The sequence below is a fragment of the Canis lupus genome, chromosome 20 (genome assembly GCF_003254725.2).
Source record: "Canis lupus dingo isolate Sandy chromosome 20, ASM325472v2, whole genome shotgun sequence".
In the NCBI taxonomy this organism is placed as follows: domain Eukaryota; kingdom Metazoa; phylum Chordata; class Mammalia; order Carnivora; family Canidae; genus Canis; species Canis lupus.
The window spans coordinates 5699118-5715592 of record NC_064262.1 but is presented as its reverse complement, the minus strand read 5'-3'; the positions used below and the strand labels follow the sequence as shown (position 1 = coordinate 5715592).

General features: G+C 39.9%; 1 protein-coding gene across 8 annotated transcripts in view; it reads right to left on the bottom strand.

Annotated features, from left to right (window-relative positions):
* Positions 1–16475, bottom strand: part of TMCC1 (transmembrane and coiled-coil domain family 1) — a 241320-nt gene that overhangs the window by 4348 nt on the left and 220497 nt on the right. For 6 of the 8 annotated variants that reach the window (XM_049098550.1, XM_049098551.1, XM_035702803.2 and 3 more), the window contains one exon: positions 2278–2413. In XM_049098550.1, the coding sequence (XP_048954507.1) occupies positions 2278–2413 (136 nt within the window). Of the gene's footprint in view, positions 1–2277; positions 2414–13540; positions 13559–16475 lie in introns of all 8 variants that reach the window. The other 2 variants (XM_035702800.2, XM_025449249.3) reach the window with 1 other exon arrangement.

Sequence of the window (16475 nt, the reverse complement as noted above, 5' to 3'; positions counted from 1 at the left end):
ACAGGACAATGATCATGGCGGGGGGGAATTTTATTCTTGTTCAACATAAAACATTTCAAATAGGATACACAGTGTCTCTTGATATTTTTCTCAAATTCAGGTCTTAGCCTTGAAGTAATACTGTCAGTTTGATATGTATTCATTCTTTCACCTGTTTAACTGCATACAAATTTAAGCCTAGGGAAATGTATGGGATTATTTTTTGACTTTCTATATTAATACAAATAGTATACTATAGGAACTAATCCAGAGCTCATTTTTTTTTCACTCAACAGTGGGTCCTGCCAATCCGTTATATGTCAATGTGTAGAGATTTACCTCATTCTTTTTAACTGCTATGTGGCAGTTTATAGTATGGACAGATATGTCCCAGTTTATTGAGTTCCCTGTTGGAGAGATTTTAGGTTATTTTCAACTTTCCCACTATACCAGTGATGAGGTGAATATCCTCTGGACATACTTGTATGTACTATCCATTGTTTTCCGAGTCAAGTCAATCACATACAAGAGGACGTTCCCTCCCTTTTATTTTTTTATTTTTATTTTTATTTATTTTTAAATTTTTATTTATTTATGATAGTCACACACAGAGAGAGAGAGAGAGAGGCAGAGACACAGGCAGAGGGAGAAGCAGGCTCCATGCACCGGGAGCCCGACGTGGGATTCGATCCCGGGTCTCCAGGATCACACCCTGGGCCAAAGGCAGGCGCTAAACCGCTACGCCACCCAGGGATCCCTCCCTCCCTTTTAATGGCTGTAAGGACACTATGCCCAAACACTAGACCAAACGTTATAAGTGATATACTCCCTTCAACCCATGAGTTTATATGAAATTTACCCTCAACATTCAGAGGACAGAACCTATCTCCTTAGCTATGGTCAGATATCCTCTAAAGTTGAGTAGTGGTGGGAGCCCTAGGGTTTTCTGGTCTTGTGTCAATGTGTCCTGGTTTCCTGGGATTTGAGATGAAGGCTAGGCAACTTCAGACTGAAGCAAGCTAATGAATAGATAATGAATACTACCCAGCCCAGAATGATCATGGGGAAAAAACTGAAACATTAACAGACTTCCAGAGTCTGGAGAAGATGGCGGCTGGGCAAATGATTCAGACATTCCCTTGATTCTTTTAGGCTATAAAACAAGATTCCTGGACCACTTCTCTTCTCTAAGACTAGCTTATTTCAAGATGCTTTCATGTGAAACCAGCAACTGTTCCCTTAGAAATACCTCTCAACTGGAATAAGAAAAAGTTACATATTCTATTTCCTCACAGCATAAACTAGAGGGTCTTAAACATAACTGTCTTATGTGTTACTCTCACGAAATGGCCTGGCAATATGCCTGTAAAAGGTTTGGGCTTGGCAACTAGGACAAAAGCTCCCTTTGCTATAGAAGAATACAGGACGGCCATGAGTCCTGTCAGAGCAGCTCCTGAAGTAGTAATCAACAGATATAATAATGCATATGGTCTTCTATATACTGAGACCTGTGATCCTCAGAACATTTCTTATGAACCCAAGCAAGCATACCACCCTTACATGGTATAGACTTTTGAGAAATGTACCTCATTTGAAGAGTAGGTATATTACAGTTGGTATAACCTTCTCTTGATACTCTACCTTCGCCATCTTTTTTCCTAAACTTTTCAATATTATGGTGAAATATACCTAACATTAAATTTACCATTTAATTTTAACCATTTTAAAGTGTAATTCAGTGGCATTTGGTAAATTCATAATGTGCAACCATCACTCCCATCGTATTCTAGAACATTTTCATCACCCCAAAAAGAAATTCCTTACCTCTTAGCCATTACTTCCTAATTCCATCTTCGTGCAGCCCCTGGGCCCCACTATCTACTTTCTGTCTCCATAGATTTGCCTGTTCTAGATATTTCATGTAAATGGAATCACATAATATGTGGCCTTTCGTGACTGGCCTTTTTTTTCACTGAGCCTAATGTTTTCCAGATTCATCCATGTTATAAAGCATGTATCAGTATTTTATTCCTTTTTCTTCTTTTTTATTGTGGCAAAAGAAACCTAACATAAATTAATTAATCATTTTTAAGTGTATAGCTCAGTGGTATTAAATCCATTCATAATGTTGTGTAGCCATCACCACCATCTAACTCCATAGCTCTTTTCATCTTGTAAAACTGAAACTCTGTAGTCATTAAACAAGAACCCCTCATTCCCTTCAACCTCCAGCCCCTGCCAACCACCATTCTACTTTTTCTTAGTCTTTTGCTTTAACATCTGATCCTTCATGCTAACCTGGATGTCCCGGGCCCGTTCATAGGACTGATATGCAATTTTCTCTTCCATGCTGGCCAATTCCTGTTTCAAGTTTAAGATTTCATTCTGGTGGAGCTCCGTTAGGTCATTTAGCTGTTCTTCTAATCGTTCACATCTAGGAAGGGGGAAAAAGTTAGAATTTTATGCATTCTATATTTTTCCTGATATTATTCACATTTAATCCCCAAAACCCATTCTGCAAGGGAAGAAAACAAAAGCACAAAGAAATTAAGTCAGTGGCCTGGGGTAACAGGGCATGCTAGTGGGTACAGCTCTTAGTCCCTGGACTGGACAGCTTGTCACAAGGCCATGTCATAGCAGCAACATGGTTTTTCCACAGTCTTTTCAACACACAGTATTTACAGCAATGCCAGCAAGCCCTGGTTAGCTTTGAGCATACTCATAATAAATGAGGCAGTTCTTATTCTGCTCTGAGCAGCATAGGGGAGAGGCAAAAACTAGAATACAATTAAGCAGGTCTCATCACAAGATAAACAGCACATAAGTGGAAACTGACCTTCTAGCAGTCACCAGTAGCTATTCTGATACTGGACAGATCACTCACCTGGATGTTCACGGTTCAGAGCCCATCATCCTCATGGCCAAGCATAGTGTCTAGGACATCTCAGTCAACAAATATTTACTGAGAGCCTGCCTTTTACCATGTATGTTCAAAATACTGGGAATACTGTGGTAAGCAACACAGAATGCCTGCCCTCATCAGTTTACATATTAAGGTGTGTGTGTGTTGGATGGAAGGAAGCAGAAAAAAACCAAGACAATTGAAGGTATGGATAAGTAAAATGAAGAAGATCAATAGGGGTATGTATATGACAGGGTGCCTGGTGGTAGGTTAAGCTGGAATGGCCAGAGTCCTATTCAGCACTCTCCAACAATGTCAGATAAAACTTGAACCATGATTTGAAAGGACTTATGAAGATGTGGGGGTCAGAGCATCTTAAAGCAGAAGGAATAGCAAGTATATAGTTCTCAAGATGGGAACTAGCTTGACAGGTTTGAGAGACACAAAGTAGGCCAGTGTGGCTATATCTAAGGAAAAAAAACAAGAATGGAAGGAGATAAGATTCTTTGGGAGGAAGTCATTTAATTCATCTTTTATCTCTAGCACTTGGGACTACCTATAAGAAGTTTATTTACATAAAGGTGGAATATGGGTAGGGCAACTAAGAACCAGTAGGATTGAAGAAGGTTTAAAGGCAAGATCAGAGGTTTCAGGTAGGAAAAGAACACGGATAAAGCAAGGAGAAATGTACAGGACAACTGGAATGGTGAATCTATGTTGGAGAGAAAAGGGAAATCCGGCCTTAAAAGGTAGGTATGGGAGTTGGGATTCTGGACAGACAGTAAATGGGCCCAAAGCAGACTGCTGATGGGGAGGGTGACATGATAAACACAGTGTTTTAGGAATATGGGTTAGGTAGAGGAGAAAAGGATAGACTGGGGTAGGTTGTGTGTGGAAATCCCAGGAACCAAAAAAAGAGCTAAGTAGGGAGGAGGATCGTTGAAAACTACACATTAAAACAGACAGCCTCAGCAATCAGACAACAAAAAGACATTAAAGGCACTCAAATTGGCAAAGAAGTCAAACTCTCCCTCTTTGCCGATGACATGATACTCTACATAGAAAACCCAAAAGACTCCACCCCAAGATTGCTAGAACTCATACAGCAATTTGGCAGTGTGGCAGGATATAAAATCAATGCCCAGAAGTCAGTGGCATTTCTATACACTAACAATGAGACTGAAGAAAGAGAAATTAAGGAGTCGATTCCATTTACAATTGCACCCAAAAGCAAAAGATACCTAGAAATAAACCTAACCAAAGAGGTAAAGGATCTATACCCTAAAAACTATAGAACACTTCTTTTTTTAATATATTTTTTTATTTATTTATGATAGTCACACAGAGAGAGAGAGAGGCAGAGACACAGGCAGAGGGAGAAGCAGGCTCCATGCACCAGAAGCCCGATGTGGGATTTGATCCCGGGTCTCCAGGATCGCGCCCTGGGCCAAAGGCAGGCACTAAACCGCTGCACCACCCAGGGATCCCCTATAGAACACTTCTGAAAGAAATTGAGGAAGACACAAAGAGACGGAAAAATATTCCATGCTCATGGATTGGCAGAATTAATATTGTGAAAATGTCAATGTTACCCAGGGCAATTTACACGTTTAATGCAATCCCTATCAAAATACCATGGACTTTCTTCAGAGAGTTGGAACAAATCATCTTAAGATTTGTGTGGAATCAGAAAAGACCCTGAATAGCCAGGGGAATTTTAAAAAAGAAAACCATAGCTGGGGGCATCACAATGCCAGATTTCAGGTTGTACTACAAAGCTGTGGTCATCAAGACAGTGTGGTACTGGCACAAAAACAGACACATAGATCAATGGAACAGAATAGAGAATCCAGAAGTGGACCCTCAACTTTATGGTCAACTAATATTCGACAAAGGAGGAAAGACTATCCACTGGAAGAAAGACAGTCTCTTCAGTAAATGGTGCTGGGAAAATTGGACATCCACATGCAGAAGAATGAAACTAGACCATTCTCTTGCATCATACACAAAGATAAACTCAAAATGGATGAAAGATCTAAATGTGACACAAGATTCCATCAAAATCCTAGAGGAGAACACAGGCAACACCCTTTTTGAACTCGGCCACAGTAACTTCTTGCAAGATACATCCATGAAGGCAAAAGAAACAAAAGCAAAAATGAACTATTGGGACTTCGTCAAGATAAGAAGCTTTTGCACAGCAAAGGATACAGTCAACAAAACTAAAAGACAGAACCTACACAAGACTAAAGAACCTACAGAAGACTAAACCTACAGAATGGGAGAAGATATTTGCAAATGACGTATCAGATAAAGGGCTAGTTTCCAAGATCTATAAAGAACTTTTCAACAGCAAAGAAACAAACAATCCAATCATGAAATGGGCAAAAGACATGAACAGAAATCTCACAGAGGAAGACATAGACACGGCCAACAAGCACATGAGAAAATGCTCCGCATCATTTGTATTCCCATCAGGGAAATACAAATCAAAACCACAATGAGATACCACCTCACAGTATCCAGTATCCAGTATCCAGTGAGATACCATTCTCACTGGAGAATGGGGAAAATTAACAAGGCAGGAAACCACAAATGTTGGAGAGGACGCGGAGAAAAGGGAACCCTCTTGCACTGTTGGTGGGAATGTGAACTGGTGCAGCCACTCTGGAAAATTGTGTGGAGGTTCCTCAAAGGGTTAAAAATAGATCTGCCCTACGACCCAGCAATGGCACTGCTGGGGATTTACCCCAAAGATTCAGATGCAATGAAACGCCGGGACATCTGCACCCCGATGTTTATAGCAGCAAGGTCCACAATAGCCAAACTGTGAAGGAGCCTCGGTGTCCATCGAAAGATGAATGGATAAAGAAGCTGTGGTTTATGTATACAATGGAATATTACTCAGCCATTAGAAATGACAAATACCGCCATTTGCTTCGATGTGGATGGAACTGGAGGGTATTAGGCTGAGTGAAATAAGCCAATCGGAGAAGGACAAACATTATATGGTCTCATTCATTTGGGGAATATAAATAATAGTGAAAGGGAATAGAGGGGAAGGGAGAAGAAATGGGTGGGAAATATCAGAAAGGGAGACAGAACATGAGAGACTCCTAACTCTGGGAAACGAACTAGGGGTGGTGGAAGGGGAGGCGGGTGGGGGGTGGGGGTGACTGGGTGGCGGGCACTGAGGGGGGCACTTGACGGGATGAGCACTGGGTGTTATTCTGTATGTTGGCAAATTGAACACCAATAAAAAAATAAATTTATTATTAAAAAATAAAATAAAATAAAATAAATGATGGTAAAAAAATAAAACAGACTAGAAAGGGAACAATAAACACATCTCTAGCTTATGGTGAATAACATGTAAGCCCCTCTGTCAGACAGAGGGCTCAGCCCAACAGAATATACTACCACAGAACACTACCTGGGCACAAGTACACACCCAATACTAGTATAGAAGCCTCAGGGGACTGTGTATTAAAACAATAAAAATGACACCTAAAACTACTCTTCCTTTTTCTTGTTCTTAACATATATATATGTACATAACTTTTAAGGAATAGAAGTTTTCTGTTAGAGGTAATTCTTATATTGCAGTATCAGTGATATTCTCCCTTCCAATAATTATATCCTAAACTCCATTCTTTCTCTAAGAAATGATTTTTTTTTGTTTGTTTTTACTGTATTACTGAATCGTACTAAGTTCTCCTTTATCCTTGATCGGTATCTGTATTGTTTTCTTTCACACTGAAATTCTGTTACTAAGGTGATGGAACAGATTAGAAGGTGTTTCCACCCTTTACCTGTAACTCAGGCCAATATTCTCTGTGACTATCTTTTCACTTCATCTGCAGCCCAAGATATGTGCTCAGAAACCAGTACCACCCCTGGAACTGATTTTCTATCAAATTTTCCACCAGTTGCCATAGAATATGTTGATACAGTACTGTCTTTTCAGGTTCTTCCTAGTTTATTTAGCTCACTATTTCTTTGTTGTTTTTAGTATTTGATGATTTCATCATTCTCTCACCTTACTAGAGATGGGATAGAGACTCTATAAAAGGACTGTTCCAAAGTATCAGTCCCTTGAAATTTAAGGGAAGGGCTGGGCCTTGCTGCAAATAATCCTCCTAAGCTAGGGATTGATGTTCAGTGGCAGGGAGGGGAGAATGGCAGTGGTGACAATCAATCTGCTGCTGAGAATAGACCCATATGACATCTTTGGCATGTGTTCCATAATTGTGTAGTCTTTCAGGAATGTTGGAGAATCTTATTTGATATGAAATATGGCTCACACATACCATTAGAACAGAATAAAAAGTAATAGCAACAACAACTGCTGCCATATATTCAGTTCCTACTATATATTCAAATTTGTTTTTTTAAAAAGATTTATTTATTTGGGGGGAGGAGGGGCAGAGAGAAACGCAAACAGGGTCTGTGCTGAGCCCAGAGCCCAAGCCCGAGTTGGGCTAGATCCCAGGACTCTGCCATCAAGACCTGAGCCGAAACCAAGGGTTGGTCACTTAATTTACTGTGTCACCCAGGCACTCCTACCCAAATTCATTTGTAAAACCCCAAGAAGGGGGTTTAGTTTACAGTTAAGGAAACTGAAGCTCAGAGAGGTAAAGTGACTTGCCTAAGGGCACACAGAAATTAAGTAGGGAGCAAAGATTTGAATCCATGTTTGTTTGACTTTAAACCCAAGTTCTTAACCTCTACACTGTGATGATGCCACTTTGAAACTACTCAGGAAGCCCAGATGAGCTAAACTCCCTTTATAAGTAAGAAATCTGAGTCAGGTCTACAGTTGATCCAAATTACATAGTCACACAGGGAGCTGGACTGAGCTACAGTGACATGATTGTTTGGAGCTTGATGTTAAGGGTGGAGTCAATGGGAAGAGGAATGTAATAACTCTACAAACATAGATTCAAAAAGAAGATAATAGCAAGTGTTGGGGAGGATGTGGAGAGATTCGAAATCTTATAGAGCTGGTGGGAATGTAAATGGTGGGTGCATCAGCTTTGGAAAACGATTTGGCAATTCCTCAAAAAGTTACAGAATCACCATATGACCCAGAAATTCCACTCCAGGTATACATTGAAAAGAGATAACAACTTATTTCTACACAAAAGGTGTACAAAACATTCACAACAACATCTTTCTTAATGGCCAAAAAGTGGAAACAACTAAATGTCCACCAACTGATGAATGAATAAATAAAATGCAGTGCAACCATACAATGGAATACTATTTGGAAATAAAAAGAAAGGAAGTAATGACATATGCAACAATATGGATGAGCCTTGAATATATTATTCTAAGTGAAAGATGCCAGTCAGAAAGGACCACAAACTGTATGATGCCACATATATGAAATGTCCAAAATAGGCAAATCTACAGAGATAAAGGTTAATGGTTGCAGGGTCTGGGCAGAATGGGAAGATTGGAGGGTGATGAAAATGTCCTAAAACTGATTATGGTGATGGCTGCATATATCTGTAAATACATTAAAAATCACTGATTTATGTAAGTTGAATGGGTAAATTCTATGGTATTATGAATTAGAACTCAATGAAGCTGTTAAAAAAAGATTATGATGTCTGCAATTTACTTTCAAATGCATTAAAAAAATGAAGAGGGGGATCCCTGGGTGGCTCAGCAGTTAGCGTCTGCCTTTGGCCCAGGGCGTGATCTTGGAGTCCCAGGATAAGTCCCACATTGGGCTCCCTGCATGGAGCCTGCTTCTCTCTCTGTCTGTATCTCTGCCTTCTCTCTTTATGCCTCTGAGTAAATAAATAAAATCTTAAAAAAAACAAACAAACAAACGAAGGGAAGGGGCACCTGGGTGGCTCAGTCAGTTAAGCATCTGACTTGATTTCAGCTCAGGTCATGAGATTGAGCCTGAGTCCGGCTCTGCGCTCCGTGTGGAGTCTGCTTGAGATTCTCTCTCCCTCTGCCCCTCCTGTGTGTGCACGCACACACGCGCACACACACAATCTTTCTCTCTCTCTGTAATAAATAATAAATAAATAAATAAATAAATAAATAAATAAATAAATAAATAAATAAATCTTTTTAAAAATGAGAGGAAGGATGGATAGATGGAAAGATTCTGATTAGATGATATAGTAGAATGTAGAATCTAAGGGGTGGGTGGTATGAAGCTCATTGTACAACTATTTCCAACTTTGCAGCATACTTGAGGTTTATCATAAACACAGTGGGGAAATGATTATAGGTATTATAGCCAGGAAAACTTGGGTTTGAGTCCTTGGGTCTGCCTGTCATAACCTACTGTTTAGGTTAGTTTGCTTTTCTGAGTAAGTTCCTTCATCTATAAAATGAGGGTAATAGTACAGAAGCATTATTAAAAAAATCCATTTTTCTTCTTTCATAATTTACCAAGGAACATAATGGCCTTTTTGAAAGTGTTTCTACATATTAAAGAAGGCATCACTTGAAAACATGCTCCCTGAAAGGAATTCATAGGCAATTTGAAAACCTTTTTAGCCAGCCAAGTATTTCCTGTGGTGACTGATTCATGGCCTTAATCTCATTTTAGGCCCATCACAGAAATAAATCCAAATATCTCACACTTGATCTTACATGTCTTTAAGATTATCATTATTTAAAAAAAGAAAATCATAAGGACATATATTAAATTATTGTTTTCTATCTAAAACTATTATATGTTAATTATATTTCAATAAAAATAAATGGATATCTTAACAAATCAGAAAAAAAAAGATTATCATTATTCCATGTACCTCCCTACTCCTCAAGACTTATTAAAATCAGTACGCTCAGAAGAGAAATATACCACAAACATTTAAAGTATTGTTTGAAAAAAAAAAAGTTCCCTTAGTAGAAGGAATCTTAAACTCTGGGGGTTAGAAAAGATCTTAGAAATCTATTACATCTCTTCCAATTGAGGAATTATTTCTATGAAATCCCTGACAAGCAATCTCTCCTTGAACACCTTCAGTGGCGGGGTTTCATTTTTCTAAGATGGTTTTTTTCACTATAAGAGGAATTCTTTTTAAAACTGAACTAAAACCTAGCTACTTGTGATTCTCACTCCATAGGTTTGGAGCCACAAAAAACAAGCTACTCCCTTGCCTGCATTACTTCTGATAGCTGCATTCATCAACAGTTAGTAGTTCCCCAAGTATTTCTTTTTTAAAAAAGATTTTATTTATTTATTCATGAGAGACACAGAGAGAGGCAGAGACATAGGCAGAAGAAGAAGCAGGCTTCCCACTGGGAACCTGATGCAGGGGTGGGGGTAGGGACTCTCAAGGCCAGGACCCCAGGATCAGGAGCTGAGCCAAAGGCAGATGCTCAACCACTGAGCCAGGTGCCCTCCCCATGTATTTCTATAGAACAAATCCCTGGTAAAGCCTTAACTGCACTTGCATCTGTCAGTATCATTTTGAATTCAGCCGCTGAAGGTGATTTCTTTCAGTGTGCTTTCTCTGCACGTATTTGTAAAGATTAGCCTGTCTTTTACTGTCTTCATCCTGGGTGAAGATACGGAGGCCAAGAGTGGGCAAGGCCAAGCCAGAGCTCACAGGCTGCTCCTATAGAATATCCCAGTCCCAAGCCTGGGAACCGTGCTTGCTAGGGTAGCAAACACTTCGGTATGCATTACAAAATGTCGGGAGAGAAGAAGAGGTAAGAATTAGGAGAGCCTTTCTGTTCCCCCCTCAACCTCCAAATACAGGCAGTTAGGAAGTCCATGTTGGGGGATGAAGGTTTAAGTTAGCCTATTTTGTCATTTTGTCTGTGTTTAGGAGTCCTGTAGCTACACATCTAGTTGAAAAGCAAAACTGCATTCACATTTGTGCTTTATTTATCCTAATGTTTCTGTGAGCACCCACTGATTGAAGAGGACAAGAATAAAGTGAACAGAAAGTTGCCAAGTGCCAGGCAGATTAAGGTACAAAATAGTTTTCTTCCCTTAAAGCTTTAACACTTTTTTTTTTGATATTTTATTTTTAAGTAATCTCTATACCCAACATGGGGCTTGAACTCAACCTGAGGTCAAGAACAACATGCTTTACTGACCGCGCCAGCCGGTGACACACACAGAGGCAGAGATACAGGCATAGGGAGAAGCAGGCTCCATGCAGGGAGCACGATGTGGGACTTGATCCTGGGTCTCTAGGATCACGCCCTGAGCTGAAGGTGGTGCTAAACTGCTGAGCCATCCATGCTGCCCTCTCTTCCAGAATTTAGATCCAAATTGAAATAAGACATTTAGATTTTTTAGTATATATAATTTTAAGTCCCTACTTAATTAGAACATGCTTTACTGACTTATTTTACCCATTGTTTGAGGTTCCCCCCCGCCTTCTTGGAATATATCCTTTAGTATTTCTTTTAGCAAAGGTTCCATGAGTGGTAATTTTTTGTCTACATATGTCTGGAAGTGTTTTAATTTCACTCTTTCTTGAATAATAAATTAGGTGCACACAGCATTCTAAGGTCACAGTTATTCTTCCCTAACACTTTGAAGGTATGACTGCATTATCTTCTGGCAGTGTAATATCCTCTTTGGTCCATTTGACACTGAATTTCTTTCATTAACTACATTTCCTTGTGCCATCTGGAACTTTCACTTGAGAGTATTTTATACAATTTTATACTCCTGCATATATCTCTATTTTTGGGCTGTTTCATGGCTTTGCATTGTGATATGTTTTGGATATTTTCACTTGTGAATACCTAAGATGACTTATAAATAACACCTTAGGCTGCCCCTCAGATTTTTATCTGTTTGTAAAGAGGGAAACTCTGTAATTACATAACACTATATATAAATATGTAATACCATAGGAGAATCACTGAGTACTTGCAAAAGTCCTCAGCACTTGTTCCCAACACTCTTGAACCTTGTTATCTAAGCCAGTGTTTATCATACCATGGTCACTAACATGTCAAAGATTCTGGAAACCATTTTCAGACTAGATTTGGTTCATCTCATATTATACCTAAGGCTCTCAGTCTTCACTCCTTCCACTTTGCACCTTCTTTGTACTTCTGTTTTTATGCAGTTTTTCTTTAAACAATTCTTTTTTTTTTAAATTTTTATTTATTTATGATAGTCACACAGAGAGAGAGAGGCAGAGACATAGGCAGAGGGAGAAGCAGGCTCCATGCACCGGGAGCCCAACGTGGGATTCGATCCCGGGTCTCCAGGATCACGCCCTGAGCCAAAGGCAGGCAGGCACCAAACCGCTGCGCCACCCAGGGATCCCTAAAAGATTCTTTTATTTGAGAGAGAGAGAGAGTGCAAGTCCGGGAGGAACTCCAGTCCAAGCACAGGAATGGAGGAAGGAGGGGAGGAGCAGAGGGAGGGGAGGAGCAGAGGGAGAAGAGAAGCGGACTGCTGGAGGACGCTGCTGGGCTCATCCCAGGACCCTGAGATCATGACCTGAGTCAAAGGCAGACAGACAGCTTAACGGACTTAGCCACCCAGATGTCCCTGTTTTCATGTGGTTTTATGCAATTTGTGCTCAGCCTAGGTTTGGGATTCAAACTCTGGCTCTGCAACTCACCAGTGTCCTCTCACAGTCACACAGTCACAACTCACAGTGACCCTGTGAGGAGGCGATCTACCTACTGCAAAGTGCAACTGTGAAGACTGAACAGGAGTTAGATGTCAAATGCCCTGCACACAAATGGAGCTCAGTGGGAGAGATCTATCATAAGCATACATTTGGTTTCATTTTTGTCTATGATTTTCCCAGGTCTCTCCAACAAACCCTAATGAGGAAGTTCAAAAGAACTGCTTGTTGACTGCCATGTAGCCTCCCTCAAGCTTTGGCTCCACTGTTCAAGGCTTCCTATTTCCTACTTCTTCCTACTTCTCCATTTTTCATCTATCTCCACATTCTCAATTTTACATTTTCTAAAATTTTTACTATTCCAGTATATTCATAATTTTTCCTGACATCACACAAATGAATTTTCTGGGTACACATTCTGTCCTTCTCAAGAAGGACAAGAGAGGCACAAATCTCTTTTACTTCGTCATCAGGAGGGCCAGCACAAACATACAAATGGGTTCTTGCTATTTCCCTCACTCAAGTTTGCCAGATAACTAAATCCATTCACTGACCTGTTCCAAGCTTTCCTTTAAATGATGAAACTGTCCTACCTACCTTCCTTTCATGGTATGTGTTTTGTTACGTGTGAGGCAGAAAGTATCTCAAGTAAATTTCATCTGATCTTTGGAAATCTCTAGACAGAGTCAATTAGAAATTGTTAATCCTCACCATGCTCTTGTGGAAAATAAAGTCCTTCAGAGATTAAACAATTTACTTACGGTTACATGAGAAGTAGCAAGATTTACTCAAGCTGAGAGTTTTTCTAAATGAGAAAACATACTATTGTTCTCAGATAATAGTACTTTATTAACAAGTAGTTAAATAGCAAAGTAGCATTTGGGTAAGCAGAATGAGCTCCATTTCCCCGCAGATGAAAACAGACCAACAGGTTAGGAGATTTGCCATGGTGACATAAAGCTGCAGAATTCAAGGGTGAAGCAAGACCCACAACTGGTCCAGTTGAAACAGCCCCATTAATTCACCAACTAATAACTATTAGCATTTGCTTTCCTCTTTACGTCATAAGAATTACCTGGAGAATGATGACTTTCTGAAAGAACAGAAAAGCCACAGCTGTTATTGTGTAGCTGAAACGCTATTACACTTAAACATTTTTCTTTTTTTTTTTTTTTTTTAAGTAGGCTCTATACCCAATGTGAGGCTTGAATTCATGACTCTGAGATCAAGAGTCACATGCCCTACCGGCTGGGCCAGCCAGGCGCCCCTACACTTACACAGTTGTGTTTGGGTTACCATAGTAAGCACCTCCAATCTGCAGGAAGCATCAGGAAGGAAACCAAGAAAACCATAAACTTTGAGGTTTTTGTAATATGTGATGAACAAAGAGGTTGGCAAGATGCCCTTGGTGTCTTGGAATGTAGGTCTTCTGGGTTGTCTCAGTACCTTGAAAGAACTTTCCTGGGCCTCTCATTACCAAAACATTTTTGCTGATTTGTTCACCCAGGTCATGGAAGTTTGCTCCTTAGCTTTTTTCACAACCTCACAACCCACAATTTGAAAGCACAAACCTGATAAGGCTTAGCAACTTCCAAACAATTTTCAGTACCATCAGTCATTTTTATGTGGCTTACATAATCTACATGTGAAACTATGGTATGAAATCAGGCTAACACAAAGAACCCAGTAAAGACGAAGTGATGTCATTTTGGGTGGAGGAGTGCATGTGGGGGAGGAATTTAGGGTTCAATCTACATCTAGTTAATCAATGTAAACATCAAAGCATCAGAACACCAGCATCAATAATAACAAGAACAATAACTACCCACCCCCACATCACATCGCATGCCTTTTTTATTGTGTAGCATCTGCCTCTGATTCATAAAGACATTTCTACATTAATCCTTACCTCCTTTGTCCCTGGGAGGTACTTTAATTTGTAATTAAGAAATAGGAGGCTGTACTGAGAATCCAAACCAGTCGGTTCATGCTTCCTGTTTCTAGATTTTATTCTTTTTAAAAAGTTATTATTTCTATACCACTAATTAAATGCAAAATGTAAACAACAAAAGGAAAAAAATACCTATTGTTCCAGCTCCCCATTGACTTTCCATTGCTCCCATTATTAATATTATAATCTTTTTTTGCTTTACTAGCTAGTGTTTACTTCCTACCTAAATCCTAAAATAGGGAAGTCAGATACCTAGGGAATTTGAAGAAAGAACACCTCTGTCTTCGCATTAAATATTAGTATCAAATCAAAGATTAGGGTAGGAAAAGGGGAATGTGAACTGCCTTTATGTGAATGCCTTTCACATGTGATTTTTTCAAGTCAAGAACTTTCTCTAAGAGATTTTAACCTCTTGATATGATGGCAATTAGAGCTCTCTGGACATGAAGGGGCAAGGTAATTCTCGATCCTACCACGTGTATAATTTTGACTGGTACATCCTTCCATAAGACTCCAGCTGGAACACAAAGTAGTGGGGGATTAATAATCTCATTTTGAGATGTTTTACTCAAAAGTCCTTCCCAAAGCATTACAACTCAAAGATAACTTAGACACTTGAATATGACTTAAGTTTAACTATTAGCAAACAGAAAGCCTTAAGACTGTGAGATCTTTTTAAAATGTAGGTTATGTCATATTTTGGCAGGTGAAATCCAAACCCCACCTTGAAGCAAAATCTACTCTACTTACAAAATATTAAAAGGTATCTAGGGGCGCCTGGGTGGCTCAGTGGTTCAGTGTCTGTCTTCAGCTCGGGTCGTGATTCCAGGGTCCTAGGATTGAGTCCCGCACTGGACTCCCTGAGGGGAGCCTGCTTCTCCCTCTGCCTGTGTCTCTGCCTCTGTGTCTGTCATGAATAAATAAATAAAATCTTTATTTTATTTTTAAAAATATTTTATTTATTTATTCATGAGAGACAGAGAAAGAACATTCAGGGATGCCTGAGTGGCTTAGTGGTTGAGCATCTGTCTTGGCTCAGGGCATGATCCCCATCTGTGGATCGAGTCCTGCATCAGACTCCCTGTGAGGAGCCTGCTTCTCCCTCTACCTACGTCTCTGCCTCTCTCTCTGTGTTTCTCATGAATAAATAAATTTTAAAATCTTTTTTTTTACCGGGCTGCCCCAAATAAAATCTTTATTTATTTATTTATTTATTTATTTATTTATTTATTTATTTATTTATGATAGACATAGAGAGAGAGAGAGAGAGAGGCAGAGACACAGGAGGAGGGAGAAGCAGGCTCCATGCCGGGAGCCCAACGTGGGACTCGATCCCGAGATTCCAGGATCGTGCCCTGGGCCAAAGGCAGGCGCCAAACCGCTGAGCCACCCAGGGATCCCTCATGTAAAATCTTTAAAAGACAAAAAGACATCTAGATTTTGTTGTAGGGAAACAATTAATAAATAATAATAAGGCAAAAAATGTTTCAGCCACTGGATTAGTCAACACCATAGTCATCTTCTTAGATCAAAGATAAGCCTGGGCTCTTTTGGGTCAAATTCCTAATGAGTGAGAATATGGATGAGTGTCACACTGGGAATGTTTCATCTAGTGCATCACTCTTTGGTTGTGGCTCAAAGTTTGGAGACATCTCTGAGAGTCAGGGGTGCTTCCCTAGTTGGGTAATAGGTCACTAGGACAGGATGGCTGAAGAATCTTGTAGAGCAGGTAGGAGAAAAACAGGAAGAACCAGGTCCCAGGGCAAACACCAACAGGGACCTGAGGTAGCTTCTGCCAGTGTTTGACCTAACACAGCTAGGATAGGGGTATGCTGTATGGTAAACACTTGAATACATTCCTGGCTGAATTGGGGAAAATGGATGTTCCCTCCTTTAAAAAAAAAAAAAAAAAAAAAAAAAAGATTTTAAAATTTATTTATTCATGAGAAACACAGAGAGAGAGGCAGAGACGTAGGTAGAGGGAGAAGCAGGCTCCTCACAGGGAGTCTGATGCAGGACTCGATCCACAGATGGGGATCATGCCCTGAGCCAAGACAGA